The sequence below is a fragment of the Sceloporus occidentalis genome, unplaced genomic scaffold (assembly GCF_023333645.1).
Source record: "Sceloporus occidentalis isolate IW3139 unplaced genomic scaffold, rSceOcc1.0.p SCAF_2, whole genome shotgun sequence".
NCBI classification, from domain to species: Eukaryota; Metazoa; Chordata; class Lepidosauria; order Squamata; family Phrynosomatidae; genus Sceloporus; species Sceloporus occidentalis.
In genome coordinates, this window is record NW_028316982.1 from 108703207 (window position 1) to 108726360 (window position 23154).

The 23154-nt window shown below is 39.6% G+C and overlaps 1 protein-coding gene across 4 annotated transcripts in view; it reads left to right on the top strand.

Annotated features, from left to right (window-relative positions):
- Positions 1–20714, top strand: part of CCSER2 (coiled-coil serine rich protein 2) — a 63622-nt gene extending 42908 nt beyond the window's left edge. For 2 of the 4 annotated variants that reach the window (XM_089510574.1, XM_089510571.1), the window contains exon 11: positions 15135–20714. In XM_089510574.1, coding sequence (XP_089366700.1) covers positions 15135–15950 — 816 coding nt within the window. In that variant the 3' untranslated portion in view covers positions 15951–20714. Of the gene's footprint in view, positions 1–785; positions 871–6214; positions 6255–6644; positions 6667–15134 lie in introns of all 4 variants that reach the window. The other 2 variants (XM_089510576.1, XM_089510575.1) reach the window with 2 other exon arrangements.
- Positions 20715–23154: the final 2440 nt, after the last annotated feature.

Sequence of the window (23154 nt, forward strand, 5' to 3'; positions counted from 1 at the left end):
CGCAGCCAAACAACGCGGTGCAGGCGTGATGTCCCTACAATGCTGCAGAGGGCGCCCTTTCAGCGTCGTAGGCAGGAGCTCCGAAACAGAGCTCCTTTCTGCCGCACGCATTGCTGGCTCAGCCATTAAATGGCCGCGCCAGCGATGCAGAAGAGAAAGGGGCCAAGTGGCCCCTTTCTCCCCTTACCCACAGCTGTCGGGGTGTCCTTGGGGCCTGAAGCCCCAAGGACACCCCTTTTCAGGCCGCGGGGAAGTGGCGTTTTACTGCTTCCCAAAGGCCTGGAGAAGCGGCGGATTGGAGCCTCTGGGGCTGCCGCTGTGGATGCCCAGGCCCCAATCTGGAGGGGAAAGGGGCGGGTGCAGGCCACCTCAAAGGGGTGGTCTGTATCCTGCCTTGGCTAACTCTTTTAATGCACAGTAAGATAAATTCTGATAAATGAGCCACTTACTTTCACAAGGTACTCTGACACATTTTTAAAATATGGATTGAATGGCTCCTCCTTGTTGGCTTAGTACTGCATTTGGGAAATTCATTTTGAATGCATACAACCAGTTTTTCCTTCTAACATTTTCTAGGGCATGTTTTTCACAAAATTGATTTACATTTTATGAAATGTTTCTGTCCAGCTTTTTGATGATTTTGTTGATCTTCAGAAAAATTTGAAGTGACCTGATTCAAAAGAGTTCCTTGTTAATAAAGCAACAATGTAGCTTTTTGGTGCTGTTTTTTCCTCCCCATTCTCTTTTTTTATTATTATTTTTCTCCCCCATCTTTCTCTGCACAGGGTGGGTATTCTGCTCCTTCCTTCTCTCCCTGGCAGGGCTCATTCCAGGGCATCCCTCGGACTCTTCCTCCGCAACGCAGACAGAGTGAGTCTGTACTTCTCACTCATATCCCTCACTGTGCTCCAGTAGCGGTTTCCCCTTTGCACGCACTGTCCATTGTGTAGCATCCCGCTCTTCCAAGCAAAAACATAAGACACATGCTAGTCTGTGGCCTAACGCCCGTCCCTCTTTCACTTACCAGATAACTACAACTTACAGCTTTACAAATAAAGAGTTTCATAACAGATCTTAAAATCAAACTGAAAGCTTTATTTCATCTATCTTGCAACACATACCTTGCTTGTTTTTTGTTTTGTTTTCCCTCCTCTCCCTTGGCTTTTCAGAGTGTGTGTTTGTTATGTTCATTCATGTTGTTGGCATGTGCTTTCATCCAAATATATTTGCATAATATTTGTGGTGATGTTTTTCAGTCAAGTCATACTTTGGTGACTATGACACATTGCTTTCTCTGTAAAATTTAGTTTTTTATTTCAGCTGTATGGTTTTTCTAAGCGGTTTCTTCCTCAGCAATGTGTCCACAAATACGTCTAACAAATTAAGGAAGAAGTGGCTTTTCCAGCAAAGCATGATGTATTATTGTTACTTAATTAGCAGCTTGAACTAAAACGAGATGTTTTTGTATTGCTGTTAACACAACAGAATTTTGTGTGTGTGTGATTTGTAATGTACTGAGATAATAGAAATTAAATACAGTATGTCTTTCTATATATTGTGGGTTAATTACTTAAATAATTTAAGGAAATTGATAAAAGTAAAAACTGTATTTGTAAAAGCATTTTGATATGTTAATTGCTGATAAAGCTTTAACGTATTAGTGTTCCTCAAAGCTGATTTATAAAGCACAGTTTAAAAAAGAGAACTTTTAGTTTTTGGCTGTGTAAGAATTGACATTCTTCACTTCAGTGTTTCACGTGCTGCTAAAGGAATTCAGTATGAACAAAGTTTCCTATCTTCAACAAACTACTGAAAATGTATTTAGCAAAGTATGGTACCAGTGACCTATTCTGTACCCTTCTATTTGTTTCCCATAATTAGGAGCATAGGGAGTTGTCCTGATGTTAGGGACAAATCAGTCTTACTATTAACTTGCAGTGTTTCTAGGAATATAAAAATTTTGTTAACTAAACAGTAAGACAGGTTTTGAGATGCAATTTGCTGTCAACTAGGAGGTAAACAAAGACCAAATACATAAGGAACAATAGTCTGCAGATGGAAGACAAACCTGATAATTTGTTCTCAGACAGGATTCATATCATTTTTTGCTGTGATTTGAGCAGAACAAGAGCCTGCAAAGACTACTGTGTTTTAGGGAGCATGGGAAGGGGACATGCCATCAGTCTTTTTTTCTGTCATTTCAGAGTCCACAGAACAAGCTCATAGCTCCTGCCCTCAGAGGAGCCATTTGCTTGGACTTGTAGCAAGACAATTTTAGAAGCCAGGTGGAGCCCTTCATACATATCAGACTAGTTTCAACAACTGTCAAGAGGCAAACTTTAGTTCTCTCTGTATGTGTGGTGGGAGGTAAACAATTTGTAGTCAGGCTCTAATTCTCTAGAAGGGAAAATCAGTTTCCTCCTTGCTACTTGAAGTAATACTGTTAAGGCTGTTAAAAAATTGTCTACATTGTGTAGACAATGTACTAGTGTACTAGTACAGTGTACTAGTAGACAATGAAGAAATAGAAGTAGTAAAAGAGTTTTTCTCATACCTGGGATCAAACATTCATAGAAATGGGGAATGCAGTCAGGAAATCAGAAGAAGATTAAGAATGGGGAGAGTGGCAATGAAAGAACTAGAAAATATTCTAAAATACAAAGATATACGACTGAGTACAAAAGTTAGAATAGTACAAGCCATTCTTTTCCCTTTTACCATGTATGGATGTGAGAGCTGGACAGTTTAAAAAGAATATAGGAAGAAAATCAATTCATTTGACATGTGGTGGTGGTGAAGAGTACTGAGGATCCCATGGACTGCCAAAAAGACAAAGAAATGGGTCCCAGAGAAGAGCAAGCCAGAGATCTCCCTGGAAGCCAAGATGACAAACTGGAGGCTGTTGTACTCAGACACATAATAAGAAGGCATGGCTCACTGGGGAAACCCCCCCCCCCCCCAATAATGCTAGAAAAAGTGAAGGGAGGTTAAAAGAGTGGAATGCTGGATGCTAGGAGGATAGCCTCTATTAAGCAGATCACGGCCATAAGTTTGCAGGAACTAAGCAGAGCAGTAGAGGGCAGGCAGTCTTGGAGATGCCTCACCCCATCATCATGAGTCAAAATCAACTCGAAGGCAGTTAACAACAACAACTAGTAGACAGAAGACTTTTATTTAGTTAAGTTCAGTAATATCCAAAATCTACAAAGCAATGATACTTTTATTCAGCCAACCAAAATGCACAAAATACGTGATGCAGTCTTTTGAAGCTCTGTTGACTTCTTCATCAAGGAAAGGTGTTAAAAATCATACAGGAGTGAAAAATTGTAAAATGACAATGTTAGGTACAGAACTGCATTTTGTTAAGGTGTTGTTGTTATGTTGTTCTGTAGAGGGATATCTAAGCAAGCAGGCGGTGACCTCACAAAGGATGGAGATACCTTGGATCTCAAAAGCAGTTCCTTTTTGTATTGCTAATGGAAAATTCAATTTTTATCTAAATTTTACTAGGAATAATCTCTTTATTTAAAGTTCTCTAACAGCTGATCTAGATTCTAAACTGATGGTAATAGGTCTTTGCAATTAACTCTGATGATTGGCTTTCATGGGAACACTGATAATCCTCTGTTAGAGAGAATTACCCAGAACGCCAATGGTTCATTGTTCTGAAGATCACAGTAGCCTTGAAACTAGTGTAGTGTAAGAATAGGAATACATGTTGCATCATCTATGCAGAATCCCATTTTGCCCTCTTTATCCCTCTTCTAGATTTAGGAAATACCCCAGCATCAGTAGAAAAAAACCTCCCACATGAGTTCTTAATTGAACTCGTAAAAAAATATGATAAGTGGTCAGCATTTTTCATGAGTGAGATTCATGGTGCAATCCATTACACATTTATTCAGATCCCCCATTGATTTCACTGGACTTATTTCTGGGTAAGTGAGAGCCTGTACAGACCGGCGGCTGGGGGTGGCGTGGGGGCATGGCATACATACGCTGGCCATCCTACAGCAGCATCATATTGCATGCTCAACTGCATGGTGAGGGGGCATCACAGCACTCCATTGGCGCAGCATTTAAATACGCTGCACCAAAGGAGCACCGAGAAGCTACCGCTGCCATGGCTAGAGCACCCTTTCCTCAGTGCGAAAAGGAGCTACTTTTTGTGGCTTCTTTTTGCACCGCAGAAACGCCAGATTGGGGCCGCAATCTGGTCTCTGTGGCCCCGATCTGGCAAGGAAAGGGGCATCACGGAGCTGCCCCTTAGGGACGATGTGTTGAGCCCCTGAGTGTAGGTTCATAGCCGCAATGTATCTGGATACGTACCATTAAATTCAGTAGCACTTCTGAGTAAACATTCATAGTACTGGACTACATTTCTAGGATTTTAAAGAAAGAAGTATGTCTCTGCTTCAGAGTTTAAAATAATTAATGTTACTGATGGCAACTTAGAGAACATATTAAGCTTAATGTTGTTGCACATTACACTATACGTATGTTTAGAGTCCATTGAGTGTCTGTTAAATGCTCAGAGTCCATTAAGTTCATTAACTTGATTATTCAGGAAAATTACATATGGGAGAGTCACAGCATTGATTGCATCACATCTGGACTAGGCAGAACAACACTGAAGTGCATAATGTTGTTTCGGCCTCTGTATTTTTGACTACTAAAAGTTCTGAATTTCATATTTGTATTATTAGTGCCTAGTGAGCAACTCCTTTGGCTGCTCCAGTCACATAGTTTCATCTGCTTGTAGCAGTGAAGTAGATCACAGGTGAGCAACACGTGTCCTATAAGACCTTAGATGTCCCTAGCTGTTTTTGTGACTCACCTCCAAGACAGTGAAAAGTAATAAAGTTAAAATGAAAAGAAAATATGGTTAAAATATGAAGACAAGTTAAACACTGCTGAAATATACCTTTTTTGATAGTGTGACCTGAATGAGTATGTGGCAATAGGCCTTGTTGAATAAGATAAATATACTACCAGTTTCAGCAGTTTTCATGGTACATTTTGGCAGCTACAAACCTACTGCAGACTGAATTGATGAAAAATCGAGCTCTGTGTGTGTTTTTTAAAATACAATTAATGTATCAATAATAATCTGCATACTGCAGGGATTGTCTTAGATCTTGTTCAAAGATGGGCAAGCATTCTACAGAGTTCTGCCAACTGCTTTCATGTTATAGTAGATCACACAAAAGCAAACTATTCATTGGGACCACGGTAGTCTGAATATCACCTGTGTTGCTTTTGGTTACCCGGGAAGCCAACAAGATTTGTTGCGCTGCTGCAGCTAATGAAACAGCAAAGTCAGGGAGAAGGGGGAGAATTCTGCAGATATGTGGATGTTTTGGCCATGTTTTTTCTGCATCGGGTATTATCTTGTCCTGGCTATTTATTATATATTTAAACCAGGGCAAGGACTCATGTGGCCCTCCAGATATCATTGGGCTGCAGATCTACCAAATGGTGAGGAATCCTGGGAGTTGTAGCTAATCATCGTGAGATCCACATGGTTCCCACCTGTGGTGTGGAGCATGATCTGGAGTTTAGCCATTCTGACCCATTTGCCTGAAAGCTTTGCCCTTGATATGAAAAATCATATGTGTGTAAAAATCATATGTGTGTATTTTCAGTCTCTCTAAGACTGTGGCTGTGATGTGCAGAGACAAGATGATGCAAGCAAGAAAAGGAAAATTTTATATAATTCTATTATAAAAATGGGAAGAGAATTGGAAATTAGGCAGAATAGATGTGGTTTTACAAGATCATGAATATGGAAATACTCTGTCTCACGTAAAGGGGAAAACCTCCCCAAAGGAATGTAGATTATAAAAACTTTGAGGAGGCTTTATGATAGACTGTGGACAAAAATGGTGAGATAACAAGTTAAATCAAATATCTGTGTGCTGATGGAAACCTTCTAATGATCATATTAATTTAAATACTGAGAACCTGATAAAGGTGAGTAGAAATTAGATGTCTGATTAGTTGCTTTTACATTTATCCTTCTGAAATTCAGGAGTACACATGCACATCGGAACTGAAGCTATACTCAGAGTGGATAGATACATGTACCTCATCATATACATAAAAGAGAGGGTACACTTTTGTCACGGCAATTGCTCATTGTTGTGTCTTAGTCCTCTGACATCATTGTCCTTGTCTTTTTCTTGTCTCTGCTTTCCATTTTGCTATTGGCAAGGAGTTGAGGAGTTAGTCCATTACTTCTATGATAAAGCGTGGTACAGTACAACTTCAGATTTCTTCTCATCTCCTCCTTCCACTTCTTCACTATTGTGTCTGCTTCCTGCATGGTGCATGTATGTCAAAAGTTGTGCATGCAGCTGCCTTTTTTGCTCCATGCCTCACATTTATTAATAGGGAAAGGCTACTCTGTAGTAATTGAAATCAAGGTCATGGTTTCATTTTACCTGTGATAAGTAAGCTAATTGTCACATTTTCATGCCTGTAATTTTTTTTCTCTACATCTTGGCATCAAGCTGTATGTGAAACTGCAAGGCATTTAGAAAAAAATTCTGGTTTTCTATGTGTGTCTTAAGTAGTGATTCTCTTCATTTAATTTTTTGCTATTGAGCACCCCGCAACAACTCATGTAGAACGAGTCTTCACCAGATGCTGCTATATTGTGGCAGGGTATGTTGGGTCTTTTCTAATTAGTATGTCTAGAGAAACCTGGTAACATATTCTAGAAGCTGCAATTGCTGTTTAATTGTCTCTGTTTGCAATGTTGTGGTGCAAAATATAACTAAAGCTCAAGTGACATTTTGTATTTTGTGTCAACTGACCTTGGTTACACAGTGGAAGCTATTCTAGGTGCTCAAAGCATTTTACATATGTCACTCTTTACAACATCCTTGTAAAGAAGGCTGGTATTTGTATCAATAGTAGTAATGGGAAGGAGTTAAGACTGAAGGAACAGGCAATAAATGCATGCAATAAATGATATTTCAGCTGTGACGTATTTGCTTACAGCTCATTCTTTTAATGACCAAGCAAGATTGGCCTCACAAGCACTTTATTGAGGAAAAGCCCGATCAAACAGTTTAATGAGTAGCTATATAATTTCATGCAAGTCACTCTAGACATATTTGTTGGTGAATATCTTCAAGGGGAAAGTAATGCATTGAGATAAAACCAATTAAAACTCACTTCATTTTAACTTTTGGTGTTTTTCAGTTATGGTTTCTCCTCTTTCCTGCTTTGCTTCTTTCAGTGATTCCAGCAAGATGGGTTACACATAGCAAATAAATGGCAACAAGTCTTCAAATACTAAATAAGTAAACATAGGTCTCTTAGTTACACACATAGTAACTTGCTTGTATCATAGTGAAGTATATATTAATATAATCTTGATCACCACAGATCAAAGAGGTATTCAGGAACACTTTCTCTTGATATTCATAGGAATGAGTTGGAATTTCAGTGGCTAGTTTGGAATACTTATTAAGCTGGAACAGAGACAGGTCTTTTGCTCCCTGCTCAGATCCCTTATGCTCCTTCCTTTGTGCTCTGATGAGTGTAGAAGAGAATAAAATAAAAATCCTACAAGTCAAAAGTATATAGATATAGTTGTGCAAATGGAGCCATTCCCTTAGAATGAAGTTGTTTTTATTGTACATTTCTCTTTGATATGCTCCTTTTATCTATTGTTGTAAGTGTTGCTCCATGGATCTAAACTGGTGGTGTTTATTTAATGCAGTGGTCTCCAGACTTTTTCAGGCTACTGCCCCCTTTCCTTCTGGGTGGCACACACAGACCCAGCACATATTTTTTGATATTAGGCCTTCTGTTCTCCCTGTAGTTGTGCTGACCGTATAACCACAGAATTGTCTCTGATAATACTGGCTTCCTCGGTTTATCAATGGAGATGAGCACTGCCTCCTACAATCGGACACAAGTAGACAGTCTTGTCAGGGGAAAACCTTTACCTTTTCTACTTCAAAACAACCACACTTGGTTGCTGCTCTCTTTGAACCCTGTCACTTTGGGAGCAGAAACCAAGCAGTTGGCTGAGCAGCGACCAAAAAGCTGCTTGCTTGTATCAGCCTTTCAGCTGAGGTCAGTGCAGGAGAGGGGCTTCTTGGTGGCTGTTTGACTGGCTGCTCAGTCACTGCTCCCTTTGTGCCCTGTCATCCTGAGAGCAGCAACTGAGCAGCTGGCTGAGCAGTGATGGAGAAGCCTCTCGTTGGTGCCAGCCTTGCAGTAAAGGCCAGTGTGGGTAAGAGGCTTTTTGGTTGCTGCTCAGGGAGCTGCTCAGATGCTGCTCCCAGGGTGTCCAGGCGCAAGTGAGAAGCTTCTCACTAGAGAGGAGGGACTCTCAATCCTTCATCAGGGCAGAGAAAGGTGCAGCCAATGTGTGTGTAGGAGGTTTACAGAGGCCACATGCTCTGGACTGGAGACTGGTGTGGGTTGGAAAGGCAAGGATTTTAACTACAGGAGCTGCTCCAAGACAAAGGACTCTTTCCAAGAATCAAGCACTGATGTTCCTTCCTCAGAGACATGTCTTCCCCACACAGCTTCAAATGTCCACTCTCCCACAAAAAAATTTGTTTCTTATGCTACCTCTTCTCAGCCTGTCTGATGAAAGAAAGCAGGAACAGCAGTGCAACTTCATCCTGCTAGCCAGGTCCCAGCAAAGTTCACAAAGCTCAGGCAGGGTTCCAAATTTGAAAGCTCCTTTTTGCCACCACTTCTCCCCCATCACCATGTATTCTAACTCCAGTCTAATCCAAAATGGTGCCCCTCTGAGCCACAGAAGTAATGCCATGTGCCAAAGCCTTGCACAGCTTTCCCAATTGCCACTACTAATGAACGATACTGGTAGGGGATGGGCAGGCAAAGAGCAGGAGACACGACCACGCAAAATGATCAGCGAGGCTGTGTGGTGGATTTCTGGGGACCTTGAAAAGAAGTTTAATGCAATCCTCATCCCCACTATGGTGCTAAAGACTTCTGGTTCTCCTTGTCTTTCCTGCACACCAATACTTTGACTGAAGCCCCGCCCCCACTGTCCCCTTTCCCCCCTCACTGTCGCCCCTACTGCCTCCGTTCTACTTCACCACCCCCCTGGATCCTGCCACTGCCCCCAGGGGAGGCATATTGCCCACTTTGGGAATCACTGATTTAATGCATAAATGGAGGATAATTTTAGGAATTTGTGAAAGGGAAGAAAGGCTCTTCAGTAGAAGTGATGAATTGTACTTCTACCCTAATTATCCAGTAAGTCTCTACCCTAATGATGCACTCACAATTGTTTGGTGTTTGGAAAGTTTTTTTTAAAAAAAAATACATATCGGGTGGGCTGGGCCGGGTCGGGTCAATATTCCTTAATATTTATTTATTTATTTATTTATTTATTTATTTATTTATTTGGAGTATTTATACCCTGCTCTTCAGCCAAAACGGCTCTCAGAGTGGCTTACGAATTGTTACTTGGACAGGCCCCTGCCCTCAGGCTTACAATCTTAAATGAAAGAAAGAAAAAAAAGACAAGACACAAAAGGCGAAAGAAATGGCAGTGGGGAAAGGGATAAGGTCCAGTCTTCTTCCCTTCTGAGGCTTGGACCATGGCAGATGAACTGGAGGGAGGGCCCTTTTTGTTAAGAAAGCCTGGTCCCAGTAATAGCAAACTACGTGTTTGTTGAAAGGAAACTCTTGGGAGAAACATTCGATAATAAAAATGTTATTATTATTAAACATAAAAAGGACTGGAACCTATTGATAAACTTCTTTCTTTTATATTTTCTCCTGTGTATCAGAGGGCATTGAAATCTCAGGGGCTTCCTGTGGTATTTTCATGGGTCTGTATCCTTGTCTCTCTCCAGCAAAAAGACATGCCTTTGCTCTCTATACCCAGTGCATGAATAAAGTGCAAGTGTAAAGAGTAGTGCCTGCTGAAGCAAGGGTTCAGTCCTGCAAAGAGCTAGACCACTGAGGGAAGATAATAAAAAGTGTGTGAAGTTTTAGGTGACACTTGGCACAATGGCCCGAAACAGACAGACCAAATAGATTGGCATGAGGTCACGCTGGCAGCGTTTGCGCCAGGACCTTGGAAAACACATGCACCCAGTCCTGATCTGGGCCCAAACCAACCTCCCTGAAGGAGTGAATAGAATTTTGACCTGGTTTTTTCTGGATGACTCAGGCTCTGTATGGCTTCTGGCTATGTTGGGGGAATGTGTTATCTGAATGATATGCCCCAAACATAGCCAGAATCCGTGTCATTTGGGCTGTGTGTTTTGGCCAGTGCTGCATGTACATTGGTGTACTTTGGAATTATCTGCAGATATTTAAGTAACAAACACATATCAGGAATGTAGGAGCTTTTATGAGTTCTTACAGAGGTAAATACATGAATGTCTGCCCATTTCCTGTTAGGAAACACATTGTGTACCTGAAGTACGAGTTACACTAGAGTGTATATGTCGGGTAGTGTATTTGTTACACATGTTGCTGAGGTTTAGAAACAATGGATTATATTGTAGAATGAATTTGTTTTTTGTCTTGCTTGAGAAAATATAGATGGGAAGTAGAGACAGCATTGAGATTTTGAATCACTCTTTAAGAGGTGGATGCAGGAAGTCAGAAAGGTTATGTATGGCAGGGTATCAAAGAGACTATAGAAGAATTCTAGCTATAAAGTAGGATTTAGAGCTGCAGAACAGTGTTTCATAGCACTAAATTAGATATATGTCTAAAAATGTAACATTTCTATAAATTTTGGAGCATTTTTTTTGGGGGGGGGCTAAATAGATTTTGGCAAAAATTTAAATAATATGTACTTTTCTGAGTTTTTTCCTGTAATAATATAGAAAACATTATTTATAATTTAGTGTACGGAAATGCAATTTGGCAAATTTATGAAATGTAGATTGTACCCACTTACTTGGAAGTTAGCCTGATTTAGCACAAAGAAGATTATTTCTGAGTAGACAGAAATGTTATGGAGTAGCCCTGTGTCTGTTCAGTCAGAAGTGAGACTCACACTCTTTAGTAGGGATATGCTGTGTTAAATTATTCTTTGCCGCAAGGGAGGAAAGATCACTTCCTGCTGCCAAGCATCTTCAAAAAAAACCTTTTGAAAATGCTGCCAAATGTTTTCAAAAAGGTCATGCAGAAGGGAGAAAGCCCCTGGCAGCAGGACAGGAGTGAGATCTCCATGGTCTGCTTCTGCACAACAGTGAGACTGTGAGGTGGGGAAGCCAAAAAAGGGACAAGAGGTTATAGCCTTCTAGGATCCTCTCCTGTTTCCCACATGCACTCACCTACTTGCAATGCTTCCCACTCACCCACTGGCAATGTGGGGAGAATCAGGGAGGCTACTGTGTCACCACCTGTGTTCTATTAGCTGATTCACAATGATGCAGACTCATTGTGTGCTTACTATGATACAGCTGGAAGAGACCACAAGGACCATTTAGTCGAAATGATGATCCTCACTGATGGGCTGCACCCTACTTACCTGGCTTTTGGGGGCAGGACTATGTGAGTCCAGTGTGGGGGTGAGTGAGAGTAGTCCTCTACCCTGTTTGATGACTGGAGGAAGGAGCAAGGAAGGTGCTTGAGAATAATTTCCCTCATTAGGGTTTTCAGCCACTCAGAAGTCCCCTTTCTTGTTTTTCTTCCTCCCAAGAATTTGAATATCTTTTCCATCCCTGCTCTGCAGATCACTACACACAAGATTACTTTATTCATTTTGTTTAAAAAATAACAATTTTATCCAGCAAGGCAGGACAAGATGTCTCCCAATCTGCAGCAGAGTGTCTTGCCTCAGCTGATTGATGGTAGTGATGAACTGGTTGATTTCAAAGGGCAGCAGAGCCAAAATCCTTGTTATGGTACCTCAATATGAGACTGAAGGTGATCAGAAAAATGGAAGGAAACTTCATAAGCACAAAGGCTTTATATATTACTTGCATGAAGATGGCAGCATCTTCTAGGTGGTGAAAAGCAGGTCTTGGGTAGGAGTTTGTATATGTACACAGGCATTACCATGCTGTAATGCTGTACATTGTCCCACATTAAAATATTTGCAGACTACATTTTGAATAGAGCTTGTATTTAAAAAGCATCCCACTCATTCCAAAAAAGAAAATATGAGGTTCCCAACAGTGTTTCCCCTCCCAAATTTTACCCTTTATCTTTATATTTTTTAGAAAGCCCATGGAGGCAGGGGGCTATTCCAGATATTTTTCAGCTTCACCACCCTGCAGTTTTCACATCTCTTTGTATGACTTTATCTGTATGGTAGTTTTGGTATGGTTTGTATTTTCACAAGTTACCAATGTTATTATTAGGGCAAATGTTGCATTCTGCTTTTCTGTAAATTATTCCATGACTTTCTAGATTATCAGTGAGGAAAGGAGTTAGGAAGGCAGCAGCTTATTTTTCAATTCCTTCTATGCTGTATGTCAGATACTGAGTTTGTGCAAGGGAAGACATCCCTTGAAAATTTAGGTGGCAGATCTGGGAGCACCTTTCTTCCTGATATAGTTACTGCTCACCTGTGGAAATAGAAGTGTGTCGCCTAAACTGGCCCTTTCTTCTCCCTGCTTGACAAACAGTTCAACATACCTGCTAGGTTCCATTTTTTCTCCCCTTTTCACTGTTTGGTTGTCCTCCTGCTTTAAAATCTTGCATAAGCATTTACCTATGCATGTGCTTTATTGTGTACCCATATTCCTCTTTCCTACTGCCAGCGATCTTACTAATTTATGGTTGTTTTGTGGGTGTGTGTTTAAAAAAAGCAAAGTTTCTGGAAAACAGTATGTTTTCTCTCTGATAATCTTTGTAGCCTATCCCCACCCCCCAACTGTGTTCCAACCATTTTGTGTTCCAACGTCCATTTTTTGTTCCACCAATCTACAACTGTGGTAAGTCCCCTAGCATCACATATACCCAGGTGGATTAAACATATTGATAGTAGTACATTTGTTCTTTTATGTTGATAGGTTCTAAATATATACATTGGTAAATCTGCCAATTTAATGCCATAATTACACTTATGATTACATGCCACATTAACTACTTTTTGATACATTCCAGATACTAAATTTCTAGAAAATCTAGAGCTAGGGGATAACGGTATGCTAGTTTGCATTGAATGATGCAGTCTACAACCCAAAATCAAAATTAATTTCAAAGACAGGTTCATATTTCTTAAATCACTAAACTTAAATCTTTTAGGACTGGAGTAGATGGGCATAAAAGAGTGGCTTGAGTCCACTCTGGCCAGAAGGGAGTCAGAACCCTGCTGACCACATGTCTCTCTCCCAAGGCAGGCCATGCACACAGGGGCTGACTGGCACCACCAGGATTTGTTTTATCGTGGCTCCTTTTGGCTGCAGTCTTAAGGACCAGACCGCGGTTTCAGTGCAGCTTCCAGCCACTTTGGAGCTGTGTGTTGTTTAATTTTGACTGTCTGTTTCACCCCATAGTGGATAAATAAAAAAGACAATGAGTGCCAGTAATTCCATTGGTAAAAATGAGAAAAACCTTTATATAAAACAAAATTAACATAACGCTTTATCTAGCCCACTACTACCAGCTCCAGGTGCCCACCAAATGTGTTAGACTTTGCTCCTATCAGCCCCAAATGGCATGGCCAAGAAGCAGGAGTAATGGGAGCTGTAGTCCCAAACATTTGGAGGTTATCAGTTTGGGAAAGGCTGGTCCAATCTCATTAGCAGTTCTTCAGGGTTTCAAGAAGAGATCTTACCCAAGTCTGCTATCTCTGAGACATTTGGCAAGTATGGGTCATTATATCCCACTCTTCAACTATGAGTAGTTCTTCCCTGTACCTATCATGCTTTTGGGGAGATGGTGACTGTAGTATAAAATCTCTAATTTCAGAATACATATTTTATTATTAAAAATCTATTTCAACTTGCTAACCTAATTAGGATAACCATATAATCAAGCTTTCACTCCATCTCAACTTCTGAAGAAAAGTAAGTCTTTGAAATGCACTGTGAAGGATCATCTCAAACTCAAATTTGGAAAATATTTTTTGTCCTCAAATGCTCAGAATGACATTAATAGCTTTAGCATATGAATATTAATCAGAATCTTAAAAGTAATTTTTCATTCACATTTGTGCACTGTCAAATTGTCTTGTCTGTAAAATTATTCCTTCTCAGGTGTTAAAAAAAAGTTTATTGTATCTATTGTCTATTGTGGCAAAATTGCTTGATCAAGCTACCACATATACTCGACTATAGGTCAAGAAGTTTATGCCCAAAAAATTGATTCTAAAATCATGGGTTGACATATTTGGGTCCATAACTAGTACTATTTAGAAAGGTACAAGCAAACCAGACGCCCCCACTCTTGGTGCCTCGAGGCATGTGTTTCTTTCTCTCTCTCTCTCTCTCTCTCTCTCTGTGTGTGTGTGTGTGTGTGTGAAAGAAGTTCCCAGTCCAATTTACAAGCCTTTTCTTCCCATGTAAGAAACTCCTCATTTAAGGCCACTTGCTTCCCTCTCCAGTCTGATTTGCAAGCCTCCTTTTCCCATGGAAAAACCAACTCATTTAACACCATTTGCTTTCCTCCCCAGTCTGATTTGCAAGACTCCTCTTCCCATGGAAAAAAACACCTCATTTAACACCACTTGCTTCCCTTCTCAATCTGATGTTAAAATTTCTCCTCTAGCACCTGGGAATTAATGTTAAATGGTTGGGAGAGGTCCAGAGAAGGAGAAGGAAGGATGAAAGTGGTATTTCCCCCTTTCCATCCTTTGTTATAGCCACCTAAGTTTTACCATCAACTTATCCACGGGTCATATCAAAATCCATGAATTTTACCCTGAAACCTTCTTTCAGTTTGTAGATGAGGTCGACTTGTACAAGAGTATATATGGTACTTACTAGTTTTTGCTACAGTTATCAATAAATGTTTCTCTCTGTTTCATGATTCATTTGGGATTGCTGGATATTATTCCTTTGCTCTTGCACCTGTTTGGAATGTATTTTCACCTGTCTTTGGTATGCAGACCTTAATGCAGAAGCTGGGTTTCTAAGCACTATTACTGAGCAATGTGCCTTATATTCATTTTGACTGATTTTTTAACCTTATCTATTGTTATGTAACTTTATCTCCTGTAGCCTCAAATACTACAGCCTTCCAGTCTCCTTCCCCGTTTCACAGACCTCGTCCAGGGAAAACTAACAAAAACACCACACATCGTGGCCCACAGTGAACATCCCAGTGAAGACGAACAGAAACATGGCCATGAATTTCAACATGCTGCAAATGGCTCCTACACCAATAGCCAAGATGAACTGAGCACTTTAAACACACAAATTAATGAAAAGCCAGAGGAAAGTGCACATTCTATCAAGAATGTTAAAGTGAGAGAAAAACCTAAAGATCTGACTGGCAGAAAAATGAATACACTACATTCTTATCCCTTTTCTTCCCAATCATTTACTCAAGTGAATGCTCGAGGAGTGCAAACCAAACTAGTTCTAAAAAGCAGTTGCTCACAGATTAACCAGGCTTCCCTGCCAAAGACTTCAAGAGCTACCAAACTCCAAAAGCAGAATGCTTTAGTGCCTCCTCCCATACCTTTTGCAGAAGCAGCATCTTCAAATAGCTCCTCTGCTTCAAAAGATCCTGAGTTGCTGCCACCAAGCAGTCCAGCACAACTGCAGTCAGCATCCAGGCAGCGTGAGCTAAGTAGTAAGAGCCAGAGAATCTCTAAACTTCGTCCTCCATCCATTTCCTTTAAGCCTAAGCAAGTGACAAACCCAAAAGTCATGATACCTCCTGTGCATCAGAACATCTCATCACAGACAAACCACTCCAGGCAAATAACGGAAGCAAAGGAAAATATGCAACTTCAAGATTCAAGTGTCCAGTCCAGTGACCGTGTGAGTTCTAATCGGCATTCCCGCCTCCCTAAACCAAAGACATATTGAAATATGATTTGCATATGCATATTTCAATGCCCTGCATTGTGAAGCTGCCTACCATCATCCTTTCTTCTCTTAGTCATGACCCTTGGTCAAAAGCACATAAGCACTGAACGCTGCATTTCCTCTGGTACATACTTATACCTGTTCTAATCTCTCTTAATTTTGTGTCATCTAGAAATGTGTATAATTTCTTCAAAACATGGTCTATAAATGCCTTCTCCCACTCATTGCATTGAAAGATATCTTGGCTTAATAGTAAAGTTTGCAGTGATAACTGGTTACCAAACAATTTCTCTGAGTGGGACAGACTGCTTGCTGGTAAATTTATTCACATTAGTTTGGAACACTGAATAATAATAATTGGCTAAGGCTACATTTGGGGGGCTGGCTTATTTAATTATAAATTATGGACAAATTAGTCAGAGCTGGCCTTTTTTATCTTAATCCTCAGCCATAATTTTGACTCTGACTCTCTCAGAAGCCTATGCAAAATGCTCTATTTATAACAGCACCCAACCCTAGACTTCCTAAAGGAGGTCTGCTTAGTGTTTAGTTGAGTCTTTTTCCTTTCCTTTTTATTTTTGGCCAGGGTGATCTCCAGATTGCTCTTTGCTTCTTTGATCTATATTCACTATTCACAAGTGGCAAACAAAATTTCACAGGGTGAAATGGATTTTAATTTTATTTAAGTATCAGCTATTCATGTCTTGTAGATAACCTGTGAAATGCAATTGTATTCTACAGGTATTGTGGTATAAATGAAAACTAGTTTTTAGGATACATGTCCTAAATCCTTTTTTCATATAGACTGTTGTAAAATAGTATGTGATGTGACTCTGGGAATAATGGCTCCATGTTCATAACATTTGTTCCTTTTAGAGATTAACTTAATTGTGACATTATTTATTGATCTCTGTTGCTCTTGCAAGTCTCAAGAAGCCAACTTGAAATATTTGCACAAACGTTTGCCATACATGTAGGGATTTGAAACTATTTTTTGTAATAAAATTTAAAACATGCACACATTCTCTCTCTCTGTCTCTCTCTCTCTGAGAATCTTTAAGAGTCTTAAGAGTAGAACAGAAATTTTATATTTCAGGAATTAGTATTACTGCTTTTCTGATTAACTAAAATAGAAAGTGAAATGTGACTGATAAACAAGAAAATCTTTTAAAGACACACCGTGTGAAGAGCTTTGTAGTCAGATATTTATGTCACAAAGTATACAGAACCACAACTTAAATATGCAGTGAAATTTTCAAAGAAACAAAATCAGACACCACAAAATGAAACACAAATACCTGTTAAACATGCGTCCAAGTCTTTCTTTGATACCAGCTGGAGAATGGTTAGAAATGGCACTCTCAAATGCTGCCCTTTGTAATATTAAGTGAAGCAAATGTGAGTGCTCCATAGTGGTAGGTTTGAACCAGTGATAAAAGAATGTAAGGTAAAGCATTTGTTGCTTTGTGTCTTCTTAAGACAAGCATAGCTACCTCCCTCAAAAGGGATATTGAAGATTCATCTATACAGTGGACCCTTCCCATCTGCAGGGATTCGTTTCAGCTCCTCCCCCATATTATTCAGTACTTAGTGACACGTGCTTCCACATCAGCACATCCATGAGCACATGCCACCATTGAAGAATATGGGGCATGGCAGGCCGCAGATGCTTCAGTCCACAAATAGCTAGCCCACTGATGCGGTGAACCCACTGTTTACCAAACTTAGTCCATTAAGTCATAGGACTGAACAAAAGCTTTTTCTACAGGTAATTTGTGAGGACATGCAGTAAAACATTCTTGGTTGCTACTCTCAACTGTGGAATACAGATTCATGAAGAATCAACTTCATCAAAGTGGCATATGACTTGCAGAGTTCAGTTGCCTCAAAGTGGCTGTTAATAGGGAAAATATGAGGGCTAAGTTTAAAAATGTACAACAGTTTTCTGTTGTGGCATTACTCCCACAAATCTTGGATGTAAATCAGGTATCAACTGAGTTACTGATTCATGCAGTGTAACTAGTGCTGACTAAACTTAACTCTTTTTATATTGAGTCTGTCTGTACAGTTGTGATACAATAATTGTTTAGAACATGTAGTTCCTCCACAGATGTTCTAGCAGCTGTTGTAGCATTTTAAATGAAATAGCATTTTTTTTTTATTCTGGTTGAAGTCAAAATACGGGTAAGGCCTACTCCTTGAACAACAAATATAACAGGATCCGATAGTATAATGCATTTGGTTCTTAATCATTATCCAATATTTAAACCTCTTTTTTTAAAAAAAGAGGTTCTTTCTTCATCATCTCCTCCCTTAGATTCATTCTTTTAAAGAGAAAACTGTGTTTTGTAAAGATTCAGGATTGATTTTGTTAAATTCTGTTTCACATTTAGCACTGTTAGGTCACTTTCCATCACACCTTATAGAGAATTACAGAAAGAGAGAGAGAGAGAGAGATCACAAAAATGTATTTGGATGTCACCAGGCAAGGTAAACTGACAAGCTTTTCTCTTGTAAAGGAGCTGTCACCTGCCCAAGGCAAATAGCAGCAGTAAAACAACTTCTAAAATAAAGAACTTGGCATTAGTTTTAAAGAATACACTTGTTCTGATTTTTAGGCTATATATTCAAAAGGGAACCATTTAATGTTTCTAGATTTCATGTTATAAAATTATGACTACACTTTAATACAAATAACACTTAATGAGAAGTATGCACTGGAGAATCATTTTTTTTCTTTTCCTTATATTAACTTCAGTAAGTATAGTACTTTATGAAAATAAACTGATTTTCCAAACAATTTTAGAATTGCAAACCCTATTTTTCTTTAACTGTCAGACTGGCAGTTCTGCAAGCTGAGGAAAGTCTAGTAGGCAAATCACATAGCTTGAGCAAGTTGTCAGGAATCACTGCCTCTCTACCTCAAGCAGTTATCTGACAGGAAGCCAAGCTGGGAGATGATTTCTTTTGCCATCATTTATTGGTCTGTCTTTTTAAACAGGATGCAAAAACTTTACCTGAAAATGCCTGTATTAAAGAATCTAATGTATGTTTAGAAAGTTCAGAGTAAGAAACGAAAGCTTTTGTTTAGCTAATGAGAGATTTGACACAGGTTTCATTATAGTTTATAAGAAGTGTTTTGTGGAATGCCAGGCTTTCAGTGAGACTCCAATAGGTGTAAGTACATATTTCAAATAATATGAATACTTAAAGTGAAGAAATATGATTTAGTACTAGTAGAGACAATTTTTTTAAATGCCTGTGTTAAACAGTTGGGACTTGGTTTATATTTAGGTTTTTAAAACTTTTGCATTTTATCCTCTTTGGATTCTCCTATATTATGCAATAATTCCTAAAGTATTAAACTAGTCCTTAAAGGTGTGTAATTAAAATACTGATCTTTTAATAGATGCGAAAGCAGAGCAGAACTAATTTGCACTTTAAACTATGAGCTCCATTGTTTGGAGTTGTGCCTAAGTTTAATCTAAGTACCTGTGGTTGAGTTAGTGAAACAGTATTCACTAAGTATTGATGTTAGGATTTGGAAGGGTTTTTTTTAAGGAAGCTAACCACAGATGATGCAGTTCATGAAATCTTTGTAGCCTCCTCTAGTCCATGCTACAAACTCTTCATTATCTCCCAACATGGTTCATGATAATGCAGCTTCCATGATCCCAAGACTTGGTTTCTCGAAGGTTCGTTATACTAAGCGGCCAGTCACATGACATCCACAATCTCCATAGTGTTGCTGACAATTTGGGAACAATTTGAACTGAAAGAGAAACCTATAAAGATACTGTTGCCAGAATTGAGGCTTATTTTGCAGAGGTTTGTCCTTCACATTTGTATTTAGATATGATTTTTGAAATGTTAATAAGCCAATGTGCAATACTAACCTTCTTCCCTCCCTCCCTCCACCAAAAAAATGGTTGAATGAATCATTTGTGTACTCGGTGAATATCAAATCTTTCAAGTAGTTCACATATAAACATGCAGTACCAACTCCAAATCCAGCTACTGTGACTCTCAAATAGACCATATAAGTAGATTCATCATCTCAAATATTGGTTTTTGTTCTAATGCAGCTTACATATTTTGAATGGTGTTTGTGGTTTATTTCATCCCTTGCATGTCACTCCATGTGTATTCATGAAGCCTTTCAAATACTGGTAGATGAGCATGCTTTGGGGGGAATGGAATTACTTTTTTGTCTTAACACCTGTTTTTGGTAAAGACACATTCTCATACCCTTTAAAATGGATACAGGTTCTGGAATGGGGTTTCCATTTTGTCTGTCTTTCATTTGTTTTGCAGTGGTTCTCTGAACACTGGACAAAATCCAGCGGAAGTTAAGCACTGTTGGGAGCCATTCATTTTTAACAGGAGAATTTGTACTTGGCTATCCCACAATGAATATCAGTGGGATTTAAGTGCTTGACATTGGTGGGATCATGCCCTGTTGACACACAATCATGGTTGTAGATCCTGGTTTTAGATTTCTCTACAACCATGCTCTATGAAAATTTGAAAATACCTTGATCACTGCTGTGGTAAAGCTGCTCACTGCCTATGTAAAGGTCAAAGCACCACAAAAACTATTAAGTGCAGTATTAGTATTTGTCTTAAATTCAGTACTAGCTGCAAAATACCCTTATTATATAGTATTTCATTTAAAAAGATAAGTAAATACTGTATATCAGAACTTGCTTGTAAAGATGATTTAAAACCTGTATTGTAAAGACTCCTTAATGTTGCTTTAGTGAATAAAATTCATAATTATGAATGCCTCTTGTGTTTTAACTGTCTTTGTCTCTGTGTATGTTTAGGAAAATTCTAGGAGATAAGAAGGATTGTTCTGGATTTTAATTTAAAAATTATTGAATTACTTTCTAGTCTTGCGAATGGAAATGTGAACTACCAAATCAATCTTGAATGTTGCATTAGGTGATAAGTAATCCAGTATAATGTCGGGTGAACAGAATGATAATGGAAAGAATGGATCACTAACAGCTAGGCTTCACTGATACATAATGATTCAAATGTAAGCCTGATTGTAGTTTCCTCAGCTACTACCCTGAGCACTTCTCAGAAAAGTTCTTTACACATCTCTTCCCCCTTCGAACTATAGTAGAGAGAACTGTTATGCCTGCTTTTCAAATGTATGTAGGCTTGAGTTCCTTTCTGATAGGGGCAGCATCTGACTGATCTTTTTCATTTCCTCATCTATCCACAAGCCAACTACCAGTTCCCTTATAGTCTCCTGTTTCTTCCAGGCATCGTTTTAGCCTCTCACTATCCTGGGAGGCTCATACCCAAGATAGGATTAAAGTAATATTCTGAGGCCCAGAGGCCAAAATAAAGCTGCTTTGGGCCATTTTGGAAGTGTACTGTTTAAATGATGCATGTGTCCTTAGTGGCCAAGCCAGCTTTGGCGGGGCTTCTGGCCTCTTAAGATGCATGTGTCATTTAAACAGCATACCTCCAAAGTGACCCGAAGCAACTTTATTTTGGCCTGTCTGTTCAGGCCCTAACTCCCAAACTCAAACCACAGCACTAGAGCTAAGGAGCATGTGGTTCTTCAGATACAGTTGGCCTAAAACTCTCACCGCTGGCTATGCATGAGGGAAGCTATGGTCCAACAAATTTGGAAGGTGGCACATTCTGCACCCTGCACAACACCAGAGAGAATTGGAATGGGCATCACCTTAAAATATGTAACATGAAGAAAAAACATCAACAGGAAGACCTGTGCAATAAAAAGAAGTACAGCACATGCTCTCTTTTTTCAGAGTAGTATTAAAAAGTCTTAAACATCCAACTGCTTGGACAATTATGGAGCCCAGCCATTCTTGGGACATGCTAGCTATTCAGTCCTTTTGGACAAGCGCACAGCTTGGAAAAGAATCGGGACTACAACTTACAGAGCTCCAACCCCAGCCAACAGGGCCACTGGCAAGTCCTAAACAAGCTGCGTAGCCTAGTTCAGTGCAGTGTCAACTTCCAAAAAGATTTGTAGAGGGTGGTCGCTTTTCAGGTATGCCTCAAACCAAGATGCATATTCTTTTCATTGAGCATGAGGAAGGGAGTGTGAGGTAGAAGAAAATGGTGGCTCATTTCATTTTGGAGTAGACCATACTTTCTCATCTGTTGTGAAAATATATAGTCACTTTTGTACTACACTGTAGTGGCTATAGGCTGGTGGGATCCCTTTCTCCCCTCCTCCTTATATACGTATATCCCAACAACTCAGAGCCTAGCGTAAAAGAGGTAGACTTAGAATGAAAAAAATTCTAAGCCAAGAAATGAGTTTTGAGTATCAGAATTTAGTCTTACTCTTCTGGTTATCTCAAGCAGTATAATTTGGGAAGTCTGTATGCGTACAATTGAGATTGACAAACCTTTGCCCATTTACTGAAAATCACCCAGAGATTTGCCAGTAGATTTGGATCTACCTTCTGTCACTCCTCCAGTACATCACTCTGGAAAATCCTGACATTAGGGTTCCTGAATAGCCTACATTTTTGAAGGGTTTGCCTTCTGAGCTGATACAGGGGAAATAATGTGTGTGGAGTTTTAACCTGAAAAGTTAATAGCAAAAACATTTCCACAAGCAATGGTTTTACAAAGACATGGGCCTGTTACAGACAGCCAAAATAAAGCTGCTTCGGGTCTCTTTGGAGATATGCTATTTAAATGATGCATGGGTCCTAAGAGTCCGGAGGTCGCGCCAAAGCCACACTCTATTCCTAAGCACTGGAGTGCAGCTTTGGCGCAGCTTCTGGATTCTTAGGATGCATGCAGCATTTAAACAGCATACCTCCAAAGAGACCCGAAGCAGCTTTATTTTGGCAGTCTGTAACAGGCCATAGATATATATATGCCTACACCTGACATAGGATTTTCAACATTTCACATGTATGTATGGGTTCTTTTATACTCACAGGCGCTTTACAGAGTGTCCAAAAAGAGTGCTTTGCCAGCGCCTGTGTTTGCTGCGCCAATTTGCTGTGCCAGTTGCCCCCAACAAACTGGGTACTCATTGGCCTATGAAAGGATGGAAAACTGAGTCAACCTTGGAGCCCCCTGGGATCGAACTTACAACCTTGTGGCTTTAGTACCAACATTTTAACCACTGGATTAGTTGAGAATAAAGCTTTGGAGCATGGAAGAAGAGACATAAAGGAGGAAGCAAAGGAAAATGCTG